Source organism: Meriones unguiculatus, assembly GCF_030254825.1.
Source record: "Meriones unguiculatus strain TT.TT164.6M chromosome 13 unlocalized genomic scaffold, Bangor_MerUng_6.1 Chr13_unordered_Scaffold_28, whole genome shotgun sequence".
NCBI classification, from domain to species: domain Eukaryota; kingdom Metazoa; phylum Chordata; class Mammalia; order Rodentia; family Muridae; genus Meriones; species Meriones unguiculatus.
The window spans coordinates 5,828,706-5,855,950 of NW_026843644.1; the positions used below are offsets into that span (position 1 = coordinate 5,828,706).

The 27,245-nt window shown below is 38.1% G+C and overlaps 2 protein-coding genes across 2 annotated transcripts in view; both read left to right on the forward strand.

Annotated features, from left to right (window-relative positions):
- The first annotated feature begins 9,688 nt into the window (after nucleotides 1-9,688).
- On the forward strand, nucleotides 9,689-21,147 carry LOC132650720 (zinc finger protein 431-like). The gene is made up of 4 exons (XM_060376057.1): nucleotides 9,689-9,715; nucleotides 15,037-15,163; nucleotides 15,361-15,421; nucleotides 19,763-21,147. Exons 1-4 carry the CDS (start codon nucleotides 9,689-9,691, stop codon nucleotides 20,925-20,927), a joined length of 1,380 nt encoding a protein of 459 aa, XP_060232040.1. The 3' UTR covers nucleotides 20,928-21,147.
- Nucleotides 20,954-27,245, forward strand: part of LOC110541544 (zinc finger protein 120-like) — a 34,067-nt gene continuing 27,775 nt past the window's right edge. Inside the window, 1 exon segment of the mRNA XM_060376058.1 lies at nucleotides 20,954-20,986. Within this exon segment, the coding sequence (XP_060232041.1) occupies nucleotides 20,954-20,986 (33 nt within the window).

The following is a 27,245-nucleotide window of genomic DNA, read 5'->3' on the forward strand; positions in this document are numbered from 1 at the left end:
CCAGTGAATGGAGATCACCAGGTCCAGGCACTTTCCTCTCCAGCACCCAGACATTGGATCCCTCCTGGTCCCCTGAAAGCAGTATTGGGGTTCCTGGGGATGAGTTCCCAACATTGAAGCCACAGTTCACTGGTCACCCAGACCAGGCAAACAGTGGAAGCACCTGGATCATGGTGCTTCCCATAGGATGGCCAAGCCCAAATGAGTCTGAGTGACAGGGACACAAAGTATGACACAAAATCCCTTGCATTTTCTTCCACCTAACCCCCTCAATTAACCTCCTGTCTTCTGTGTCTGGCCTGCACCATCACCATCTCCAAGGACACCAAAGATCAGAGCCTTGTACTCTTTCCTTTTCCAGAAACTAGTGCCTTGCCTCGTCAGTGTGAAAATTACCAACTGAATCCACAGACATCAGCTCAACCTGCTCCCTGGCACCACTTCTGGTCAAGGACACCACCAAACACATCACTTACAGTCTTCTGATGGGATCACATACTGTTGCTGATCTTGACCCATCTAGATACCAACTTCCTGAAGAAATGAACATTCAGACTTCCCAAAAGATGATGCTGAATCCCATGCCCCATAGACCAACCCTACCCATTCATCTTAGTGATATATACACACAGACTAGGGTCACTTCCATACCCTTAACACATACATCATCCTAGGGATGGACACAGACCCAGTCACATGGACTGCTAGTGTGTTCTCTTTTTTAATGTTCCTTTGAAATATATACACCTTACCCTTGTTCATTCCAATGCTGATTTCTCTTCTCCCCTCCCCCAACTCTCTGGCTTCAATTTGGATATTGCATTGTGATATTTATTCTAAGCATCCTGTCTCAACTTTGTGTAAACAGGCCAAAATAAAGCAACTAGACACAATGTTGAGCAATGGGAGGAGTCAGAGGGCAGGAAAGTGGGGAGGAGCTAGAGGACAGTAAATGAGTGGGAGGAGAAAGTGTGAGAGGAGAGCTAAGGGAGGAGAGAGCTAGGGGAGAGATTTTGAAACTATGTGGAGATGTAATGGACCTAAGTTATCACTAAAAGCAAGTATAATGTGGTAAATCTAAATGTTAAGAAACTATGAAGGCATGGAGGTTTAGGATGGAGTAAATATTGCCCAGCACTGTGTTCTAGGTTAACTAAAGAAATCCCCGTGTCTGTGTGGTGATTTTCTTGCACAGCAGTTTAAGATTAACAGCCAGCCTGACTAAAAGATAATTAATAGTACATTTTAACAGCAACTTGCAACAAATGATGCCCAACTAATCTAAGTATCCACACCCTTTAAATCACACTTTCTCATAACTTGGTGGTTGTAATAAGCTCCCAGTGATAAAACCCAAACTTAAAACCTAAAAAGTCCCAGGTCAATTACTGTCTCTTTAAGAGATACTCTTAAACCAGCCAAGGAGCAAAGAATAGCCTCCTGTGGGCAGACCTGAGACTTCCATAACAAAACTGACTGCTGCAGCAGTTTAACTGAGGGGTAAACATGCATGGCTTCCTTATGTTGTGGCTGGCTCAGCTCAGCTCAGCTCAGCAGCCATGGTGGGAAGTAGAGGCATTGGAGGCAGAAAAACTTCTAGACAGAGTTTGGCCTGAACTGCATCTTAAATTTTTAAAAATGTCATGGCAGAGGGTGTTTTACCTGCTTTTGGCTTCATTTTGGCTGTCATAGTAATGGACCTAGTTACAATATGTTTAATTGTGATGGTTCTTCTCCTGCCTTCTCCAAGAAAGTTCAAGGAGAAAAATGGGAAAAAAAAACAAACAGAAAAACAAGGATTGGAATACTAAGTTACAGACAAGAAAAAGGGCACTCTTCCTAATAATTAGATTAATAAAAGCTAAAATTCAAAGCTCTCTGGCTGCAAGATACTTGTCAGCTCTTTCAGGTAAGGGTCCATCAATTCACTAAAACTTCAACTAAAATAACCAACTGAGCTTTGTTAGTTACAGCATAAATTGGCACAACTGAACCTAAACTTAAATTTCCTTGTCTCTTTGTTTGATTTTTATTTAAGGGCTTTGAGTTACAATGATAATGATTTGGATAAGGTAGTAAAGGCACATGCCTTTCTTCCCAACATGAAATAAAAAGAAACAGGCAAGTCTCTGAGTTCATGATCAAACTAATTTACATAATAAAAGCCAAGATGGCAACTCCTGCTGTTTAGCCACTTGCAGAGATACTCTAAGGTTCAAAATGACAAGATTTTCCTCTAGGTTACCATGTAAATTCTTTTTTCCTAATAATAGATGTTATGTACTTACTGATCTAAAGGTTGGATTCACATATATTTTAGGTTTATGTAAAGAGAGATAATGTCACACTGCTCTGGAAACTGCCTTATCCTTTTAAACATGAGATATTTTCACAGGGAAAAAATACTGGCCATGCTTATGTAAAAAAGACACAAGAGGCTTAAAGATGGCAAAGTACATGCCAACCTACTTTAGTCAAAAAAATGAAAAATTATATTCATATGTTTAAAAAAATAAAACTGTCCATCTCATATCAAAAAGATGGGAAGCCAAAGAATAGCCCAAACCAATGTAAAAACCCAGGTACAAGATGCTTAGGATATACTAAAATGCTAAGGGTAAGAGAGTTTATATGCTTAATGGTGAGAGTTTATATAAAGTGTGGCTATAAAGGCTGTCCACTCTGTATAAAAAAGGGGCAAGCTACAAAATAGCCATTATCAATGTAAAGCCCAGGTACCAGATGCCTAGGGTATGCTTAAATGCTTAAGGTAAGAGGGAGTTTATATAAAGTTTGGCTGTAAAGGCATAACTACCCATTCTGTATAAAAAAGGGAAAGGACACATAGCTACACCATCTAAAAAAATCTGGGGCTAAACTTCTAAACAGATACAAGCCACTTAATTTATGCTTATATTCTCAATTAAAAAGGAGTTTATATAAAGTTTACTTAAAACATGGGTTTTCTATTGATCAAGACAACCAGCTTCTCTCTGTAATGGGAGGATTTTCCAGGGAAATAGGTAGCAACTTGGCCTAATACAACAGGCATGCAAGAGCCCAAAAAGCTATTTTAACTTAGCCAACCTTGTTTTGATTTCAACAGGATAATGACTCTATGTTCAATAATAATGGTAATTTGAATTGCTCTGATCCCTTTACACGGGAACAACTCTAAAACTAACTGAGAGATTTAAAAAAATGTCTCTAGCCAGAAATTCAACAATACTTGGCCAATAAATCCTTGGCTAAAATGTCCGTAAAATATACTATTCTAATATTTTAATTTGCATAGATAGAATTGCCTTACAATTTAGTTGCATCCTACACATCTCATACATTCATAATTTTAGAACTCTATAATGCTTGTGTGAAATTATGTATTTGCAGAACAAAAGAAATGGACACCAGAGATGATGGATCAAACCTAACAGAATCATTCTTCAGCATGCTGAGACATTGACACATCTGTTCCAGCATCTTGCATGTCCCAGCATTCTGCTTGTTCCTGCCTCAACTGCTTCAACTGCTGTATCTCATCAAAGCCTGCTCACAAAAGAACATTGAAGAAAGCTACTAATCTTAATTGGTCCAGTATTTTAGACTGGTCCAAAGAGAACTTTTATTAAGCCTGAAATTTCTCAACATTCAAAGACTGGACCACAAATGTTATTGTTTGCTTAATTAACCATTTTTTTCCCAATTTTACTTGGGCCCCCTACAGGATTTCTACATGTCCAAAATGTCAGCTAGAAGAAATCCATGAGAACAACGTCTGATTTTCCTTAAAGGGGGTTGGGTGTGTATTTGGTTGTTTGCTATGGCTATGAAATTTTATTGTCATTGGGAGATGTTTATAATTAATAATGGTCATATTCAGAGTGAAACAAGGTTATACTCAGGGATTTCTGTCTTTTCTTTTTTCTATCTTTCTTAGATAAGGAGAAAAGTGGTTAAAAAGAAAATAGTAAACAGGGATATCATATAGGAATAAGATAAAAGGTATATTATTGAATCTACTCAACTTAGGGTTTTATTTGTTATTCTCAAGTAAGGTTAATTTTAACTCTGGTATAGAAATTTGCATACTGATACAAAAATAAGTAATTTTGATACATTGGTATAAGCTTTACTATATTGATACAAATTCAAAGTTACTTCCAATACTTTTAAACTGCTATTAAAAACTGGTTAGGATATTAGGTAATGCAAGTTAATTGCTAGTTATTTAATTCATAGTCATGTCAGACACTAGTCTAATTTATCACATGAGCTTACATCTGAGCTTGAACAGATAGATATGATTTTGTAGACAGATTGATGATATAAAGATAGGTAGTCTTCAAAAACTTCAGAAACCTACAGAACATGGCATTTTAAAATGTCTTTATTATTTTAAAGATTCTTTGACAATGAGACAGGTCATTTCCTGACACCACCCCACCTACTTGAAAGAAGATAATGAGCATTGAAGAACCTCCATATGGAAATGGCTTCAAATGTGGCAAACAAGCCACTCAGGTAAAGATATAACCCTTTCTTCACAACATACAAATTCTGCCCAAAATGGGCAAGCTTAAGCAGAACAAGTTGACTGCTGAACTCTGCCAAGACAGGGTAAGCAAGTCATAAATAGTTCCTGTTTCACATATATGTCTGTAAAATATTCTGAGCCAGAAGGCTGAAGATGATGCTCCAACCTTACAGAGAGTTATGGATGACTGTTCAGGCAGAAAACTGTTTCTGTCAATTTTTAATTTTTGGAAGTTGCTGACATGCACTTCCTATTTACTCTAATACCTAATTTTATTCCTTCTCAAGTCTCTGATGGGGTTGAAGATCAAAGAGTTATAGTGCCACAATTAAGCTTAAGTTGTTTAGAAGTTAAGAAATGCTTTCATATAGGTAATAACAATATGGATAAAAGTTAATTTAGGTATAGAACGTTAAACTTGTCAAGATAGATAGGATTATCAGATTCTTTCTCCTATGTTGCTAAATACACATGCACTGGACATTGCACATGTAGATTTTACCTAACAGTTTTCATAATTTCAAAATTATTATTGTATTGAAAGAAAAGGAGCATTTTATTGGACTTAGAGTGGGAAATGTTGGTATAATGTTCTTTTGAAATGTATACACTTTACCCTTGGTCATTTAAATGCTGCTTTCTCTCCCCTACTGTCTTGTTTCAATCCAGACATTGCATTGTGATACTTATTCTAAACATCACCTGTCTCAACTTTGTGCAAACATCCAAAATAAAGTAACTAGGCACAATGTTGAGCAGGGAAAAGAAGCACGCAGAAAGGGAAGAGCCAGAGGACAGGAAGATGGGAATAGAGCTTAGAGCAAGGCTTGAGGAGAGCTATGAGAGAGACGTGGAGGAGAGATCTTGGAACAGCATGGAGAGAATGAACCAGACCTAAGATTTAAAAAAAAAAAAGCAAGTTTAATGGGTAAAATCTAAGTGTTAGGAAACTATGAGGGTTTGGAGGTTTAGGAGAGTGTAACTATTGCCCAGCATTGTGTTCTAGGTTACCTAAATAAACCAGGTCTATATGTGGTGATATTTTATACAGCTGAATAGGATTAACAGCAAGCTTTAATAAAAGATAATCAATAGTAAATATTAATCACTGCTTACAACACAGGTGCCACAGGGAGACACACCTCACCTAGTACTAAGATTTTCAGAGGAAACACCCTACACAGGAGAGGAAAGGAAAGCCAAGAAACCTTGTTGGTAAAAAGAAAAAAAAAAAGATTCAACCAAGGGAGGGCATTTGTGTGGGGGTCCGCCAAAAGGGAGGATTCCTCCTTTTCCCAGGAAAATGGAAAGATACCCATCAGTCTCTCAGACAAATGGGAACATTTCTGCAGAACATGGAAAGAAAAAGCATCAGTTAACTGGTGTTGGATATGTGGATATAGCAACTGGGTAGCCAAAAAGGAGGAGTTCCAAAACCAGGGAAGGGAGAGGGAGGAATCCCACATTTTAAGATAGAAAATAGGTCCAGTACTTATCTGGAGCCTAATTGTTCTGAGAGGTGGGTTCAGGTGGCTTTTCTGCAGCTTACAAGGTTCCCTCTTAAGTTTTATAAAGGAGATAAAACTTTACACATGGTAGCATCTCCAGTGTAACATGCATTGAAATACACATTTTTGAAAAGGTGGTAGACATACACCTTTGTGTTATCTGCATCAACATTTTTGAAGGTGAGATTCGGAAAGGCAGAAGCCTTTCATGAAGTAGAAGGGACAAAAGCTCACTTGGTCTTAACTTTTACTACGCTTATACATTATGGCAAACAGGCTTAACCCATTTTTAAGTTTATATTTATCAATCTTAAACACTTTCTTAGACCCTCAAACACTTATAATTTGTCTTTTCCAACTTTAAAAGACTTTCTTAGACCCTCAAACATTTATAACTTGCATTTACCAACCTTAAAACACTTTCTTAGACCCTCAAACATTTTGTAGAAGCTTTATAACTTAAACTTCTTCTCCATAGGCCTTTGTATCTAGTTACTTAGCATGAGACATATGTGAGACTTTTGTGAACATTTATTGTTCTTTAGCCAAAGGGATGGCAAAAGGTTACATCTGAGGCTTCTTTTTTGAGCCTGAAGCAAACTAGACTACCTAGACCTTACAACTCTACCAGTGAGGCTTAAGGCCTGGTCTCCTGCATATGAAGAGAACTGAGAAGGCATCTGAAGTCTCCCAACACAGAAATTGACAATATGACCAAGGAACTCTAGTGTGAGATCAAAACAGACCTGAAGTGTTACCGTGGGCTGGGCAAGGGTGGTAGGGTTTGATGAATCTAGGAGCCATTTGTTCTCTACCAGGCCAAGGAGCAGGAAGGCTGGAAGTATCTGTGGCTCTTGTACTGGTTGAGCCTCCATGCCTACGCATAGAAAAAAAGCATGCATGGGAGCATTCTGACTACCAGAAGCTAGTCTGCTAGCAGGTAGTCATACCTTGTTGAGGCAGCCATGGGACCAGTGTCTCCTTTGGCTGTATTTCAAGCAGTCACCTGGCAGAGTTGACTTTTGGCTATACCCCCACAAGATGGGGCACTGAAGAACTCTTGTTTTCTGTGTGGGAATGCCAACAGTCTCATAGCAGCATCCAAGATCTTGAGCACAGTTTAAGCCATAGATGAGCCTGTCAGGAAGGCACCTCTCTTATTCTTTTTACCAGATCCTATATGGTGACTCAGGAACCATCCTTAGATGTTTAATTAAGATTGCAGTGAGACCATGTTTGCACCTGTAGGACTATAAATATAATTTTGGACATGTTTGAACAATTGATCCTGTGTGATCTGTTAACTTGCATTTGTTATCCATCAAATATTAAGGCTTTAGGTTTTGTCCCTGTCAAGGTAGAGCCTTAAAGGTCATAAACATAGTCTATAACTTATACAAGTTTAAGGCTGTATTGTAGATCAATAATGTTTTTATATTTAGAAAATAAGAAAAAGAATATTTTAACCTTGATAGTGAAGATATAGCATAATGACCAAGTTTTAAAATGAATAAATAAATGACTCTCAAATTAACAGATATTAATTTATAGTATGCTTGGAACTATATCATATAGTTTAAAGGTATTTTGGCCAAAACTTTTACTTACTAACCCTCAAGCTGTGCGATTTAGAATAAACAACACTATAGTAGGACATGATTAAACAATTTTAAAATTACCTTTGAATTAATTTTACCAAATGCATTAGCCAGAAAGCCTAGTGGTATATCCGGATCGCAGGCAGCTCATGGCAGGAATAATAGCATTTATTTATTAATTTAGGAATAGATAAAGTCACAGGCAGTTAGACATACATTTTAAATTAGCTAATTTGAATAGACTTTTGTAACCTTGAAATTTTAGCATCATATAAAAATTATGTTGGACCAGGTTTGGAGAATATTGTAGAGCATGTTGTAAAATATAACTTGGAATTTTTAGAAAAATCCATACCAATTTAAAATGAGAGTTTTTCCTGTCCTTATCTAAAAGGAGATAAAATAGAGAATTAATTATGATTAAAATTTTTCATACCATGTCATCACCTTACGGTTTACAGTTTAATTTTCACATTTCTTTTGAGAGTATAAAAAAAAAACAAGAGAGTATTTTTATTTAGTGGGCTAGCAGGAAGAGAGAAAGACACAGGAGTTTGAGAAAAGAAATACGGGGAATCGCTTTTACATTCTGATCACTCTTAGTGTTCCTTGGTATGAGACATTTGAGTAGGGCAAATATCAGTGGAGAAACTAGATGTTTCCCAAAGAGAAGAGAATATGAAGAAGCCATTCCTGTGCATGAGAAAGGGGAAATGGAACTGGACCATGTGGCTAGTGGTTCATCAACCAAATAGGACTGCAGGTCAGGGACTTAGCCCAGGTAAAACCAGGAACCTCCTTGCCTAGTACCAGGGCTTTATGGGCAGAAAGTCCAAGTTCTCATAGGGAGAATATCATCTGTGGGAAAGGCTGGGGTAGATGGGCAGCTTTAGAGTAGAGATAAGAAGGGGTTCAGTGGTTTTTAGGACCTATAAGGGACTGTAGTTTTTCCAACCTCTCTGACTTTTATTGGTGCCTTACAAATAAAGGAGGAACTGTGTACAAAGTGAGAACTGACCAGTATTGGAGCTTTTAAAGTCACAGCACCGAAGGGAATGGGCAAGAAAGAGGGAGAAAGCATTCTTGCTGTGACAGGAGTTGACAGTAACAATGTGAAGTGAGGTAATCAGTTGTACATGATCAATAAATGTCCTGTGTGGCCTATAGAGGAACAAATCAGGAGTCAGAACAAAGAACTAACCTTATCATGAGGATGATACACATGCTCCAAATTATTTATCATCTGTTTCCTGCTTTTCTCCCAAGGTTATCTCATACCAACCAGGTGAAAAGTAGCTGTAGTTAACCTGTACCAGTGTGAAGTCACAAAAAAATCTCCTTTGTTTCCTAAAATCGCTCTTTAATTGTTAATATTCGTGATAGCCTTCTGCCTGTGGACAGATTGTTCACTCCGCTGCAAGTTGAATAACTGGCTATTCAAGCTATCCCAATTGATTCCAGGAGGAGGAAGAGCTTACAGAGAGCTGAAATGTGGAAGGGTAGGTTATTAGACAACAGGAACAAATCTACTGAAAAATCTCTGCTGATTTGGGAAAGGTGTGACCCTGATTCTCCACATATGAACCCAAAGGTCGAATCATGGATCCAAAGTCCCTGCCTGGAGCAGAGGATTTTCCTCAGCTTCCTCCCTAAGCTAGGCCCTCACTACTCTTCGTAATTAGCAAACATGCATTCATTCCTCCTGGGCCAGGAAGCACTATGCTTTGTCTCTTCAGTACATTGTGACCCTAGGGTAGGTGCTCATGTCGCTCAAGGCTCACTGACCAATCAGGAATTCTGGGCGGATCCTGTACTCAGAGGAAGAGGAGGGTTCTTCCATGTGCCAGGTTTTAGGTTTGGTTTGGAAGTTGAGCTGTCTGGAATGTTCGGGGTGCTGTAGTCTGAGCTCAGCTACTGGTTCCTGTGAGGGGATTTCAGGCGACTTCCAAAGAGGTGACATGGTGAGTGTGTGGCCGCTGCCACCAACGTGGTGGTGGAGCAGGAGGCTGATCAGCAGGAGCTGGTTTAGTTGGTCCTTCCTGGGCTGGATGGAAACCGGCAGCCATCAGCTGCTTGTGAGGTCCTTTGTCCTGGCCTGCTGAGCTGAGTCCCACGTGTTAAAAGTGGGATGGACTGTGAGCAGACTGCATGTGGCGACCTGGGCACTGTTAAGACTGAAATCCTGGGACAAATGGCTGAGGTGCCTATTTAACAATTCAGAGCAGAATTAGCTACCAGGTTTGCCCAGCATCGCTGAGTCCCTCACTGTATACAGGCTATGGCTAGCATACACTGCCCTCTAGCCCAGAGCTCGGGCCCTTAATCCAGCTGCCTTTCTTTCTGTTATTTAAGCAATTTGGTTCCCTGATCTGATTCATCTATTTACTGTCATAGTCTCATAGTTTGGCGTGCCCCTCTCCTCTCCTCCCTGTCCTCCCATGGCTCAGGGATGTGTTCACCTTGGGCTCTCCCAGAAGTACTTGCCGGTGTGTGTGCCTTTCTAGGGATAATAAATTTTCTCCCCACCATACCTAGGAAGAATCATGTTATTTAATTTTTAGTTTTTCATTCATCTCTTATTTGCTACTCTTTTCTTTCAAATTCAAGGCTCCTTTAGGCTTCAGTTTTTGTTACTGTTTGCATTTGACTGAGGGGTGATGCAGGAATTCTCAGCTGTGAGGTAGAGATGGCTGCATTGGACAGTGAGAGGGTAATGAAATGTGTACATGCAGCACCCTGTGACTTGTAAAATAAACATGTACCCTGGGAGAGTGGAAACATTTATTCAACTACTAATTTACTAGGCTGAGGCTCTGTCTGCCCTAGGGCAGAGCTGAGATGGTTTGTGCTGTCTGAGTCCCCTGATCTCTAATCCTCCAGTAGAGGATCTGCCAGAGCCCTGAGGCCCAAATGCTTGGTTTAAGCAAATGATGATGGACTCTGGGGAAGCTACACAACCAGGAAGGAGGACCATTACAAAGTACCTTGCAGAGTCTTTCCAAGATTCTTCTCTGGTGCTTCTAAATTGATCAATATCCAGGACAACAAGCTTTGCCATGGAGACCATAGGCTTCATTGTTGCCAGTCCCAGAAAAGCTGATCTGCTGAGCTAGGAGACTTCCACGTGTTAGAAGTGGGATGGATTGTGAGCCAGTATATATGTGGTGCCCTGGGCAGAGGCCCTTGCCCTGTCAGCTTTTCTGAGTGTGGATTCCCTGGTGAGGAGGAGACTCTGCGGCTCTGGCCTCTAAAAGGGACTCTCATTGTCCTGTTTATGTTGTTCTTGAGGCTTACTACTGTCTTCTCTGTGTGTCTTTCCAGGTCTATGTCATGTCACTCAGGAAGATCTTTTCTAGTTGCATCTATTTGCCTGAACATTTCATGATTTCCTTGTGTTTAATGGCTGGGTAGTATTCTATTGTGTAAATATCAGTTTCTTTACCCATTCTTCGGTTGAGAGGCATAGAGATTGTTTCCAGTTTCTGGTTAGTAGAAATGATGCTGCTATGAGCATGGTTGAGGGAATGTCCTTGTTGGATGGTGGAGCAACTTTCAGGTGTGTGCCCAGGAGTTGTATAGCTGGGTCTTTAGGTGTGACTTTTCCCAGTTTCCTGAGAAAGTGCCAGATTGATTTCCAAAGTGGTTATATAAATTTGCTCCCCCTCCAGCAATGGAGGAGTGTTCCCCTTTCTGCACATCCTTGCCAGCATGTGTTGCTACTTGAGGTTTTGGCCATAGTCATTGTGACAAGTGTAAGATGGAGTCTCACAGACAGTTTTGATTTGCATTTCCCTGATGAGTGAGGATGTTGAGCACCTTTTTAAGTGTTTAGGCACTGTTGAGAATTCTCTATCCCTGTATCCTATTAATAATTGTATTATTTGGTCTGTTGGTGCTTAATTTCTTGATATCTTTAGCATAATTCTGGATATTAGCCCTTTTTCAGATGTAGGTTGGTGAAGACCTTTTCTCAACCTGTAGATAGCCATCTTCTCATCTTGATAGCTTTACAAAGCTTTTGAGATTCAAGATGCTCCATTTATTAATTGTAGATCTTATCGCCTGCATTGCAGATGTTCTGTTAGGGAAGTTGTCTATTGGACCAATGAGTTCAATAATGTTACCAACTTTCTCCTCTTGCACATTTTGGGAATCTGGCTTTTTTGTTTACATTTTTGATCTACTTGGTCTTGAGTTTTCTGCAGAGTGAGAAATATGGATCTGTTTGCATTTTTCTATATGTGAACATGTATTTGGAGCAACACTATTTGTTGAGGATGCTATCTTTTCCATTGTATTTATTTATCTGTGTCTTTGATTTGTTTCCATTGATCACTCAGCTTATTTCTATGCCAGCACCAGGTAGTTTTTATTACTATTGCTATTAGTATATCTTGATGTCAGGTATGGAGATAACAACAGAAGTTCATCTTTCTAGGCTGAAGTAGTCTTTCCTTAAAAAAAATATGTCTAGGAGAACACAAATGGGTGTTGGCTTTCAGATGTAACCACACAGTAGTGGGTACTTTGATGTAAGGACACAGGCATAGGTGACCTGAAGGATAAGCATGTGAACAGATGCCTTGAAGGGATGGGCCACAGGTTGTTTAGTATTTTTTGTTTTTGTTCTGTAAGAAGCAAACGTTTTGCTTTGCAATGAAATGAGCAGGAATGCCACAATTTAAGCTGTTGAAAGAGAACACAAAATGTGTTAGGCCAATTGACTTCTTTGGGGCATTACCAGTCTCTGTCATCTGGATTCTAGAAGTCCACTCAAACAGCAATTGGAACTGTTTTATTAAATTTCTTTTATTTATCCATTTCTTAATCTCTACCTATCTTCAAAACTTTATTCTTTCCAACACCCTGACTCGGTAAAAGAGAACAAAAGCTAGAAGGGAAAGATTTATAAGTCCACTTAAGCTGCTCTGTGAGGTTTAGGGTGGCCAGGTTCTTTGGGGCAATACCTCTTAGTCACCAGGATATCCAGCAGTCCAACAAACCAGCAGTGACAAACAGAGCAGCAGTTTGGGTAAACAGCATCAGGAAGAGCAGCAGCTTCTTCCTTCTTCAAAGACCCCTGGCCCTCTCATGGCTCTGTCATGTGTACCTTTTCCACAAGACTAAGAAATAACTATATCCAGGTGGCAAAACCTCAGGCCTGCTAGAGACAATCATAAGTAACAGCTGTGGACAAACTGAAGCAGCCTCTTGCTCCATGCCTGGGGTTAAAAGAAAAACACATTGACATAACATGAGTAGAATTTTAAGGAAACAAAAATTCTTAATACAATTACTGATTTTATGATTTGATATATTCTCTCTCTTTTAGTTAGTTTGATTAGAGTGTTTCCATCTTGTTGATTTTCTCAAAAACCCAAAACTTTATTTTTTGGATTCTTTATCATCTCTTTATATTTTTTTTTCTGCTCTCAGTTTGATAATTTCTTGATCTCTACTCCTTTTGTGTGCTAACATATTTTGTTCTAGACTGTTCAGGTCTGCTGTTACCTTGATGGCATGAATCCACTTTAATATCTTTATGTAGGCACTTTGTGCTATGAAGTTTCCTCTTAGCATCTCTTTTCATTCCTCATTTTTTCCATGAGTTTGCAAGTGATATGTATTTATTTTCTATGAATTTTATGCTTTTCAATTTTTTTTTCTGTTTGAAACCATTTATTTTTCACTTGGTCAAAGTTTATTCACTTTCCATGAGTTTGTAAACTTTGTGTTCTTTCTGATGCTATATATATATCCAGCCTTAAGCCAGGGTGGTCTGATAGGATACAGGATGTTATTTCAATTTGCTCTTAGGACTTACATTGTGTCTGAGTATGTGGTCAATTATAGAGGATGTTTCATGAAATGATGAGAAGATACATTCCTTTATGTTTCTGTAAAAAGTTTTGTAAATTTCAGATAGTTAGTCCCTGCTGTGGTAATATAGCTGAGCTCAGGTGGTGACATATTCCCTGACTGTTCTTGAATCTATTCCTAAACTGGTGTCTAAGCATCTGGGTTTGGGGCAATTATAGGACTAAGTGCTGATCTGATATGTGGGAGTTTTGTTCTTGGGGTTCTGTTAGCACTCTGAAGTTTCAGAAAGTGTGTTGGATGAGTGTTGCTATTTTAATGACCTGCTTGGCTAGGGTGTTCATGTATGCTGGATGGTATGGAGGGGAAGGAGCCACACGTGTTCAGTGTTGGAGCACTAGAGAAGATCCTGAGAATAGGTTTTGCATTAACAAAGATATTGGGAAGATCCCCCTTATACCGCCTTAGTCTCCATGCAAGCATGGCCTAGCATATGCTCTTGTGTTGATCCACATCCACCTTTATGTATTAATATTTGCCAGAGAATATATTCTTAGTCTAAGGATGTCAGGTATTCATGATATTAACACTCCCTGAGACTTCTGAGTCATTATATTGCAGGTGTGTGACATTCTTCCTGCCTCTTGTTCTTGTTTTGAGTTTTTAACTGGGTGAATATGAGTAGTATTTTGCCTTTATGTGTGACTATGCAGCTTTTGTGTACCTGATCCTTACAATAGTCAGCTGATGGCCTCAGAAGTTCAGAATTTGGAGTAATGGGTAGTTGTGAGCCTGAATGTAAGCACTGGCAATTGAGGCCAGTTATTGGCAAGACCAACAAGTGCTTTTCATTGTTGATCCACTTCAGCCGTCTTATGTTGCTCATTAATGGACAAATATTCCAGGACTAATGTTTTCATCTGTCCATTTGTACCTGTTTGAACATGCATTCCCTTTTAGTAAACTTTCATTAATATTAGTTTAAACTGGGACACTTCAGGTTTCTGGAAGATAGATATAGAACTGTATTGAATACACAATTCTTTGTTGGAACTTCAGAAATACCATGGAGTTCTTTGTATCTTTCTTAATTGAATGATTTTTTTTGCAGTGGATAAAGGCCTTAACTCTACCTCATCTGGATGTCGTGAAATTTGTTTTGGAGGCCAGACAACCTTGCAGCACAATGAAATACACATACCTCTGCTTCCTGACTACTAGAATTAAAGTCATGAGCCAATACAAGAGCTTGTCCATAATTATTGTACTTAGTAATTGTGCATACAATTTCTGTGATCTGCAGTCTGTACTGTTCATCACCATCCTTGACTTTCTTACTTTATGTCTGTTACTTGACATTTCTCTTGTAAGACTAAATTCTATTCAAAGGTTTCCGATTGAGATGAACCTCCTCATTTAGTTTACTTCTAAAATGACCAGGTGAGTACATCAGAACTTCTCTATCAGGAGATAACTCAGGGAAGAACCAGTACTATATGAATTTATTGTCAATGAAGTATACTTTTACATTGTTGCCACTACTGTGCTTTCACTTATACCCATATTTGGAATAATTTAGAATTTTATCACCTATGATGATGTGAATGTGTACTTCACTCAGGAAGAGTGGGCTTTGCTGGATCCTTCCCAGAAGAATCTCTACAAAGATGTGATTATAGACACCTACAAGTACCTTACAGCCATAGGTAAGACAGTAAATTTTCTTTCACTATTTGGTTAAAGTGGACATCTGTTGTTGATTTTTCTCAATGATGCTCTTATGTAATTTCAATTGGAATGAGGAAGAATAAATTAATCATGTTTCTAAAGTTCCTTGAAGAGAGAAAATTAAATTTTCCCCAATTTTCAGTAAAATATCAACTCTTTCTGGTATATATTTTAGGCTACAATTGGGAAGACCATAATATTGAAGAACAGTGTCAAAGTTCGAGAAGATATGTAAGGTAATTATCCCATGGAAGCTTATATAAATATACCTGTGAAAAATTTTCAATGTGTCCCAGGAGTTTTAAAGGAAAGCAATAGTGTAAAGAATCCAGTATTCTAGAGTATTAAGGAATATTAAATTCTCCCAACCTCATGTTCCTCAATGTAAGCTGTTATTTTGTTTTCAAGGCAGTTTGATATGAATGAAGACAGTGAAACCTTTGCTAAACAGATATTACTGTAAAAAGGACTTTTATTCAATCTAGAAATCATGGTCTCCAAAGATTACTGCCCCTCTGTCTGCTACCCTACGCCTGGGTAGGGCAGATTCTAGGTTCCATACAACCTACCTTAGGCCTAGGAGTTTTTTGGCCTCTGAGAATTACTGCTAAATAGACAAATCCTGTCTTATTCTTTCTGAGCTCATAAATGGTTGATTCAATTCACCTGTTCTTACTCAAACTCCTCTCCTAGCTTCCTTGTTAAATCTATCTTTTCTACTGTCACCTAATTGCTTTGTATAGTCTCAAACTAACTCCATCCGTCTTTTCTAATCTTCAGGCTCTTTTTTATTCTCTGGCTCATTTGATCTTGACCTCAGTTCTCTCTCTCCAACCTGTCTTTCTATTACTGTCCCAGTAAAACTCCCTCCTCTCTCCATGTAGTACCCCTTAAGAAGCTCATTTCCGTTCTTGTCTCCTGAGAGATGCATGTATCATATTCTGCCAAATATTTTTCTGATTGTGTCGGCTTTCCTGCCATTACTTTTTCTTCTAAAGGATTAGAGTTTAAACTGGGACACTTTTATGTCTGGTTTTATGTTGATATCTTTGATGTACTTGGACTTTCGTTTTGTGCAGAGTGAGTAGTATGGATTTATTTTCATTTTCCTGCAGGTAGATATCCAGTGAGACCAGCATCATTGAAGGTGCTGGTCTTTTTTACATTGTATGATTTTGGATTATTTGTCAAAAACCAAGTGACTGTAGGTGTGTGGGTTTTTTTCTGAGTCTTCCATTTGGTTCCATTGATCGACTATTCTGATCTTATGCCAATATCATGTAGTTTTTATTACTATGGCTGTGTTGTATAGCGTGAGATCAAGGATGTTGATACTTACAGACTAATTGTTGTTGTACAGAATTGTTTGGGCAATTTTGGGTTTTTTCTTTTTCCATATGTAGTTGAGAATTGTTCTTTGCAGGTCTTCAAAGATTGATGTTGCTATTTTGAAGGGAAATGCCTTGAATCTGTAGATTGCTTTTAGCAAGATGTCCATTTTCAGTATGTTAATACTATGCATCCATGTGCACAGAAGATCTTTTCATCTTCTGTTATCCTCTTCAATTTATTTCTTCAGGAATTTGTAGTTTTTTTTTTTGTTTTGTTTTTTTTTTTTCAAAGACGTCTTTTGCTTGCTTGGTTAGAGACACACCAAGGTACTTCATGTCATTAGTAAAGGGTGTTGTTTCCCTAATTTCTTTCTCAACCCTTTTGTCTTTGGTATATAGGAGTGCTTCTGATTATTTTAACTTAATTTTGTATCCAGCCACTTTGCTGAAGGAGTTCTCTGGTGAATTTTTGGGGTCACTCATGTGTACTATCATATCATCTGTGATTAGTGATACTTTATCTTCCCTTCTTAGTTGTATCCTCTTCTCTCCTTTAGTTGTCTTATTGCTCTAGCTAGGACCTCAAGTACTATGTTGAAGAGATAGGAATGAGTTGGCAGCCTTGCCTCATCTCTGGGTTCAGTGGGATTGATTTAAGTTTCTCTGGGTTTAGTTTGATGTTGGCTAAATGCTTGCTGCATATTGCCTGTACTATTTTTATGTAAGTGCCTTGTATCTCTGATCTCTCCAACACTTTAACATGAATGGGTGTTGGATTTTGTAAAATGCTTTTTTGGCATCTAGATGATCATGTGGTTTTTCTCTTTCACTTTGTTTATATGGTGGATTACATTGATGGGTTTCCCTCTTTTGAACCACCCTTACATGCCTGGGGTGAAGCCTACTCAGTCTTAGTGGATGATATCTTTTATGTGTTCTTGGATTCAGATTGCAAGTATATTATTTAGTATTTTTGCTTTTAATTTCATAAAAGAGATAGGACTGAGGTCCTCTTTTTTGGTGGGCCTTTGTGTAGTTTAGGTATCAATGTGACTGTGGATTCACAGAATGTGTTTGGTAATGTTCCTTCTTTTTCTGTTTTGTGGGATAGTTTGAAGAGAACTGGAGTTAGCTTTTCTTTGAAGATCTGCTAGAATTCTCCACTGAAACCATGAGACCCTGGGCTCTTTTTGGAAGGGAGACTTTTGATGACTACTTCTATTTGGGGAGGGGGAAACATAGGACTGTTCAGTCTATTTACCTGATCTTGATTTAATTTTGGCAAATGAAGTCTATCAAGAAAAGTGTACATTTCATTTAGATTTTCAAATTTTCTGGCATATACGCTTTTGTACTTCCACGTAATGATAGATTGGATTTCCTCTGTGTTTGTTGTTGTCTCCATTTTTGTTTCTGATTTTGTTGATTTGGATAGTTTTTCTCTGCCTTTCAGTTAGTTTGGCTAAGGGTTTGTTTATCTTCTTGATTTTCACAATAGAACAAAAAACAGCTCTTGGTTTTATTGATTCTTTGAATTGTTTTATTTGTTTCTAATTTATTGATTTCAGCCCTGAGCTTGTATATTTCCATTCATCTACTCTTCTTGGGTATGTCTGCCCCATTTTTTCCTAGGGCATTCTAAACTATAGTATACTTCTATATGACAGAATGCATGATACTGATTACCATATGAATTAATATTTTTTCATGTGTTCATTCATTCGTTCCTAATAACAACGGGATCATAAACTCGCATCATTTTAAGAAAGTCTAGTCAAAACAGGGGACTATTAATAAATTAAACTAATATACTTAATTACTTGACCAAACTCATTGAGAATATAGCCAAAGAAATCACACTACAGAATATCTCTATGAATACTGGAACTTTGGAAATTGTTCTGTTCATTCTGGTTCACTTTACAAATGCAGTGTTAAAATTCCTCTATAAAAATGATAAATCATTACTGATATCCCTTTTTAGATACTCTAAAAATTCAAATTTGTTGAGTATCATACCACTTATACTGCAAAAGGCATATTCTTTGAATAGGTGATAATTTAATATTCAAAACCTCCTTGTGAGAAAATATTCCATAGCAAAGGTGATTTTACTCAAATCCTGGAAGTTGCTAAGCTAATTTACACAGAAGGTAGGAGAGTCAAGAATATTGTTGTGGAGGAACCATAATCACAATAGCACATGTTTTTGACAAGCAAAGAGTCAAACTCTGTGGATTTGGGAATCTTTCATTTGTTATTCTTCTTTTAATAGGTATCTCTTTTGTCATAATTCATACAAGTCATGTGAGGGTATGGATATGGAAAGAAGAAACATACCTCGCTCTTCCAGAACAATTAGAAAATATGTAGTAGTCCTTACTTTGAGTAGACTTTCTGAATGTGGTGCAACTTTACATTGAATTTATTAATAATTATTCACAATGAAATTATTAGTTAATTGTTAAAGAATATTCATCATGTCCTCCATAGCTATGATGTTCTTGTAGATCTCCGTCATTGCATCTTTGTTGAGATACTTTTTGGAAGGATCCAGCAAAGCCTGCTTTTCCTGAGTAGGCATTTTCCAGAAGCACATCACCATGTGCTTCTAAGTTATCCTATACATGCATACAACAGAAAGCATGATGGTGACAACACTATAAGTTTATATTTTTTCATGTGTTCCTTCATTCATTATTAATAAAAAATGAATCATAAACTTGTATCACATTCAGAAAGTCTAGGCAAAGCAGGGGACTATTAATAAATTACACTAATATACTTGATTAGTTTTCCAAACTAATTGGGAATATAGCCAAAAAAAAAAAGAAAGACTCACTAGAGAAAATCCCTATAATTTCTGGCCCTGTGGAAACTGTTGTTTCTATTATGGTTCATTTACAAATGTAGTATGAATCCAACTACAGAAAAATTTATGAATTCAGTCACTGTGGTAAAGCTGACTCTTTCAAGGTCTTTTTAAATATGTGAAAACCCACTTACATAGAAAATTATGCTAAAAGTGAGCCATGTAATAAAGTTTCTTGCCACCAAAGATATCTTGGAAGGTACAAAACACCCACAGTCAAGGGGGTAACTATGAATGTAAGAAAAGTGATAAAAGGTTAAGAGGCAACTTCATTTTACAATTAGACGAAATTGCAAACTTAATTTACACCGACACAAAGATTCATCAGTGTAATGACTATGGTAAATCTTACAGATGCCCAATTATCCCTACAGGAATGAAAGAAGACATATTTATGAGAAGCACTATGGATGTAAGCAGTATGGTAAAGCCTTGTCCCAACCCAGTGATATCCTAATGCACAAAAGAACACATACTGGAGAAAAACCCTATGAATGTAATCAGTGTGGTAAAGCCTTTTCACAGGATAAAAATCTCGAAAGGCATAAAAGAACACATATTGGAAAGAAGCCCTTTAAATATCATCAGTGTGGGAAAGCCTTTTCACAATTGATTAACCTCCACATTCATAAAAGAACACATACTGGAGAAAAACCCTACGAATGTAGTCAATGTGGTAAAGCCTTTTCAAACCTCGGTACACTACAAGTGCATAAAAGAACACATACTGGAGAGAAACCCTATGAATGTATTCAGTGCGGCAAAGCCTTTTCTCAACAGGGAAATCTCCAAATGCATAAAAGAACACATACTGGAGAGAAACCCTATGAATGTATTCAGTGCGGCAAAGCCTTTTCACAGCACTCTAGTCTACAAATGCATAAAAGAACACATACTGGAGAGAAACCCTATGAATGTAATCAGTGTGGTAAAGCCTTTGCATGTTGTAGTGCTCTCCAGAGACATGAAAGAATTCATACTGGAGAGAAACCCTACAAATGTAATCATTGTGGGAAAGCCTTTTCACAAGTCAGTAATCTCCACAGTCATAAAAGAACACATACTGGAGAGAAACCCTATGAATGTATTCAGTGCGGCAAAGCCTTTTCACAGCACTCTAGTCTACAAATGCATAAAAGAACACATACTGGAGAGAAACCCTGTAAATGTAATCAGTGTGGTAAAGCCTTTGCATGTTGTAGTGCTCTCCAGAGACATGAAAGAATTCATACTGGAGAGAAACCCTACAAATGTAATCATTGTGGGAAAGCCTTTTCACAAGTCAGTAATCTCCACAGTCATAAAAGAACACATACTGGAGAGAAACCTTATGAAGGTACTCAATGTGGTAAAGCCTTTTCATACCTCCGTACACTCCAAGTCCATAAAAGGACACATACTGGAGAGAAACCCTACGAATGTAATTACTGTGGTAAAGTCTTTTCACAATCCGGTAGCCTCCATGTGCACAAAAAGACACATATGGAGAGAAACCCTAGGAATGTAATCAATGTGGTAATGCCTTTTCAAAACCAATAGTCTTCAAAGGCATAAAGGAACCCATAATGGAGAGATACCCTACGAATGATATCAATATGGTAAAGCCTTTGCATGTTGTAGTGGTCTTCAGAGGCATAAAAGAATTCACACTGCAAAGAAACCTTATGAATGTAATCAGTGTGTTAAATGCTTTTCACAACCCAGTTCTTTCGAAGTGCATAAAAGAACACATACTGGAGGGAAGCCATAAAAATGTAATCTGTGTGGGAAAGCCTTTTCATGACACGGAAATCTCTAAAATAATAAAAGAACACATATTGCAGAAAAACCCTGTGAACATAATCATGGTGGTAAAGCCTTCACACATTGTAGTGATGTCGAAAGGCATGAAAGATTTCATACTGGATTGAAACCCAATGAATATACTCAACGTTGTAAGGCCTTTGCACATTGCTGTGATCTCCAAATGGATGAAAGATTTCATACTGGAGTGAAACCCTATGAATATAACCAGCAAACCCTTGTCACATTTTTTCAAAGCCTTGAAAGAAATCATATTGGAGAGAAAACCTTGTGAATGTTTTTAGTATAACAAAACCTTTGCACATTTCTATAGGCTTCACGTTCATGAATGAATGATACAGAAGAGAAGCCCTAGGAATGTGTTTCATATGGTAACTCAAGGCTTTGTTTTCATGTTTCATAGAGGTGTAATGAAGTGATCTAATCAGTAATCAACTGCACCTCACTGCATAGCTTTATGTGATATGAACATGTATATATGATTGGACGTTCTGTAATTCTGTATGTTCCTCCAAATCATCCATTTGTCATTTCATCTTGAATTACTGCATTTTATAAGAAATATATAGCATAAATATTCTAGATAATGTAACAGCAAGGATTTTACTTAAAAAGAAACACCTCTGGTGTGTGCATGTGACAGGATTATGTGGTTTTAATCCATGTCAGATTTGTAAAGAGTGGGGGACAACTTTGTCACATATCGTTTGGTCATCTCAATATGAGGATTGAGGTCTGGTTTCCAGCTTTGGACACCAAAATCCTTTCCTACAGCTCTGTTTCCCTGATGCTCCATTAAGATTAGTTGAGATATTGTATCGCTAAAACATTGTCTTTTTTCACATTATAAACATATTGTTATGTAATAATTGATGAATTCATGGCAATATCAATGATAAAATTTCTTTGAAAATGAAAATGTGCAGGCAGTTCTCCTAGGCACTGAGCCACATGTTTAGCCCCATGAAAGTGTGATGAATAGCGTTTACGTGTGAAAGATTGATCCTAACTACATCTTTAACTCAGCCCTGATGACTCAGAAGAAAGAGAAAATTGAGAACATAAGAAAGTAACTTAGGCTTGGTGCTTAAAGAAGTTTCTGAGCCACTATCTTCACAAAAATATGGAAGTATCCAAAAAATGGCCAGGAGAGCAACTGACAATACAAGTGTTTTAAAAGTGCCTGACCACTGGACCAAAGCCACCAGACTGAGTTTATCTCACAGGTGGTAAATAGGTATCAATGGGAACCCACCAAGACATATGTCAGGTATATTCTTTCTGGAAATTATGCCTAGTGCAAAGAGAGAAAATGAACTTGAAGGCATGAAGACCAACTTTTCTGAAGTGGATTGTATTCTGTTCCCCTGATGCATGCAAACATTGAGTTAGGAGCCCTGAGTGGTGAAGACCCCAGATGCTGTGCAGGTTGCTGTCAGGGGAGCCTGAGGTTAAAACAGTGGTCAATAGAAGGCTGGAGAATTCAGGCATTTACAGATTCCTGTAGAGCATAGAGGAACTATAAAGGAAGGAGATTTGGATGTTAAAGAAAGTCCCAGAGTGCAATTAATTTTTGGGCTGTACCTGAGGACAAGCTGCCTCCTACTGTATTCTATGTATCTACACACCTATGGTGTGTCTATTCTCCAGTTCTTCAATGCTTTCCTTTTCTTCGCAGATACGTGTAAGTGTTAGTCAGAATGCCATGCAGGCCACCACTTCGTGGTCTCAAATTGGGTTTTAAATCTCCTCAGTCTCCACTCTGTTATCGCTGTAACCTCTCTGCTTGGCAAGAATAAGGATATTCTGAATAAACATTCCTATATCTCCCTTAGGTGATCATCTAGTAAATCAATGGATTCCATGAAATTCTAATCTGGTCTGGAATGACATTGTTGAAAAGACCTATCCCATTAAATGAGATATATTCTGCTCAATAAGATAATGTCATTCTTTGAATACTTTGCAGGAGAGAAATAGCTGAGAATGGGGAAAGAGTTTACAGGCAGGAAATTTTTAATATAGAGCTTGGTGAGATTACTTAGTTGTTTATGTCTTCTCTGCTGTCTAAAGCTATTAAACCTAATGGATGTTTTACTTATCATATGTTGTGCTTTACACCTGAGACAAGCTGCTGAGGTGCCTTTTTGACAGAAGTGGATTCTCCCAGCATCCCTCAGTCCCTACCTTCTCAATGGCATGATTGGCATTCCCCACCTATACCCTTAACTTTCCAGTCTAGTAGAATCGCTTGCCCTCTCCCAGAGGCTCTTCCCTATGTAGCCAGATATTTTGTTTTCTCTTTCTATATTTTTCTACTCTCCCTCTTTCTCTCTCTCTCTCTCTTTCTCTCTCTCACTCTTTCTCTCTCTTCACATACTTGTCTTCACCAATGTTTATGTCTCCTACATGGGAGCCTCCATGGCCATATTCCTTAGGAGCTGGGAACCGTCTTAGAACTATTTGTAATAAGCCTGCATTTATATGCTTTATCATGTCTTCACTTAGCAAATTTCACCTGTGGGAAGAAAGATAAAGTATAACCTTATATATTAATCACTGGTCAAAATTATTCACACTGACTAAATATGTTAATTTGTTTCTAGTATTCACTAATAATTTGTGTTTTAACTATCTTTTTCTTTTTTCCTACTCCCTTATCAGTGGACTAGGGTAGGTGCACAGTGGGAGATGGGGATGGTGGGAGGGGATGGGTGGATTTGGAAGTGGATACAGTCCAGGTACAAAATGAATAAATTGTAATAGATAGTTAAAAGGAATTTCATTTTCAACCATTGTTTTCTTTTTTCTTCCAAAGAATATTCTTAGTATGAATCTCAGGCTGACCTTGAACTTAGTGTACATACTATATCTGCTTACCTTGCCTCCCTAATGCCTGCAATATATTTGGGCATGGTCTACCTCAGTAACTCAGTACTTTTAATGTGCTTATTGAGAATAAGTCACTGAGTGCAAATGGTCATGGTAGGCAGGACACAGGCTCTGGTCATAACTACACTAATAGAAAAAAAAAGCTTTGTTCAATTGCAGTTGTTTGGCTTAAAATCCTCACCTTTAATTATTAAGAAAATTAATTTTTAACATGATTTGTTTATCACTCATCATAGTATGTTGGAGTTCTGCCATTATTCAACAGATAGCAAAAAGCAGCCTAACAGACATAAGTAGATTCTCAATATAGTTAAGTGTAAGTACTCATTACACTTATCCCAATATTCTACTAACTCACTGAGGTTGAAACCACCTAAGCCAGGCATGGTAACACAGGCCTGTAGTCATGGTGTTCAGAAAGAGGAGGCAAGAACTTCAAGATTTCAAAGTAATCAAAGGAAATATCCAAGGTCAATGGTATAATGGGAGGTCCACAGAACAAAGGGAGACTGATTTTATAAGTCCAATATCCATAGTCCTCCCTACAGCTCCAGAACCTCAGGGCATTCCAGCACCATGTGTTATCTAAGGAATTCACCACCCCATGCTCCCTATTGTTTGTGTCCAAGACAGCTCAGGTCACTTCAGGGTAAGACACTTTTTGGGCATTGTAGAGTAGAAGTCTCTTGCAATGTGAGAATTAGCGTCAGGCAAGGATGAGCTCCTTAATTATATATCCTATAGAAAGGGTTCAGGACAGAAACCTTATCCACAAAAGCAATAGGAATAGACTCAGTATGTTTTGTTTATATATGCAGGTCCATACTTACACATTCTTTTTTAAGGTATTGGAAAGAGAATCTGGACAGGCATGGAAAAAAGAGACAGAAAGCAGAAAATCCTGTAATATGTTTTAATTAACATCTGTAGAAATAAGCTTTAAATAAAAGGTGGATAGAGGGAGCATGGGAGTTAACAGCACTGGGTGTTGTTACAGAAGACAGATTTCATTTCAGATATCACCTGATAGCTAATTGTCTATACTGATATCATAGCCCTGAAAAAGATAGCAGTCTTGGCTGGTTGAACTGAACTCCTTGTCCTTTATTGAGCTAACCTTCCTAGAGGCAAAGCAGCCCCATTCTCAGGTTGGACTAGCTTAGCATAGATGTTGACCCAAGAATTGCAAACCACCACATTGATCTTAAGCACAATGGAATCATGTGTTTTGATCCTCCTTTGGTTGGTGACCTTACCACCGTGGAAGCAACCATGAATTAGCCATGTTCTTTTCTAATGATTTCATTAAGAGATAAATGCCATGTGACTTCTTGGTTACTGTCACATAGAAGAACATGGAGGCATCCATAAACTTCCTTCTGTCACTGAGCTCTCAGGATATCCCGTGATTTTTATGAAACAGGTGACACTGAGAGACCAAAGAATTTTGAGTATTGGTTTAAAGTTTAAAGAACAAGCCTGAAGGAAAGCCAGCCATGTGCAAACAAGTCCAGCCACCTGGCAAAAGGAACTAGCTTTACTACATTCTTTTCCTGCCCACTAGAGATTCAGTTACTAGGAAACTGCCCCACATGGCCAGGCCAGAACTGTTTGTTGTCTTGGTTCCTAAAGTAAACCAGTCATTTCACTAACACAATCATGTACCACCAAGGCATGTAACTCCCTGCTTACATTTTTTCCCGTTAAAAGTCTTGTTACCGTACACTATGGATCCATACTCCTCCTCTTCAACCAGAGAGAATGCTGTGACCCAGGCTCGATCTTGTAATAAAAAAATCCGCATGAGTTTTGCAGCAGAGTTAATTCCTGGTGTTTTGGGGGGGGTCCTACGAACTGGGCGTAACAATACGACACTTGCATAATATATGTGTTTTGATTTGTTTTTGACACTGTATAATATATTGTTTGGTTTACAGAGGACACTGAAGAATTTTCTTAATCATGTGCCTCCAAAACTAGTCAGGAAGGAAATCTCGACTTTAGGTAGTTAGGCTTGGGAGGCTCATGTAAATTTGCATCACCATAGAGGCAGTCTTGGGAAATCATAGGCACTAGCAGCAGCAAAAGAACTGAACTCCAAGGACTAATAGAGCTGTTGACCGCAGGGAGCTATGACAGCTGCAGCCTGGTGAGGCAGGCAATTCTGGGTTTTACTACCTAGAGTCAGGTCTCTACCTGAAATCTCCCTTTTCTCTAGGAGCCCCTTGCTTTTTGTTTGTTGTCCAACTTTGCACCATCATGCCCTAGAATATCATGAACTGAACAGAACTTTTGTTTTCATTTTCTAGTATCCTCACACCAAAAGAGCAGCATCTAAAGATGATGATCAAAACTTAATGTCTTTCCTTCACATTTTGGGTACTACTGATGTGCCCACACACATATAGACATGCATAAAAACAATCATGCATTTTACACAGAAATGAACAAAAAGAAGCAAGAGGAGATCAGATGACTACTCATGTGTTCAGGAGCTTTTGTGCTCCCTTTTCTACTAGCCACCATCTCCCGTCCAGGGAGCCCTGTCTTTTCTCAGAAAAAAAGTATCAATACTTCTGTTATGAACCTGTTCATATTCCAACTACAGGACCAATAGCCAGACAGCAACTATGCATGTTATTTTTCCTGTTCATGAAACATTTCCAAAATCTCATTTGTAATAATTCTGTGAAATCTTGAACTACTAATAAAAAAGAAGTTTGCTTCATCAAGCCTTAGAGATCTTTATAATTATGCATTTGCAATGACTAAAGTGAACCTATAACAGAATAATATTAATATTTAGCTTATAATAGAAAATACAACAGCCACACTAAATGGTGCCTGCAAGAAGTTTTACCAAGGCAAAACTAAATTTGCAACCAGGAACAGTGGATCATGTCTGTAAGTGCAGCCACTTGGGCAGCAGAGTCTATCTAGTACAGCCCCTGTGGAGCAAATGTGAGTTCTAACCTGTATGCTGCAAACAGAATACCTTCCATCTTTGTAAGGTGAATCTCCTCCTCAATGCCATAGTCAGTGAAAGTTACACCATCTTAGAAGAAACCAAGAAGGAAATCATGAAAAGGATGGATTTCAGGATCTGAGTAAATAAAGACCGCCAGTTTATCAAAGATATTCGCATAATTCCAAACCTAGGAT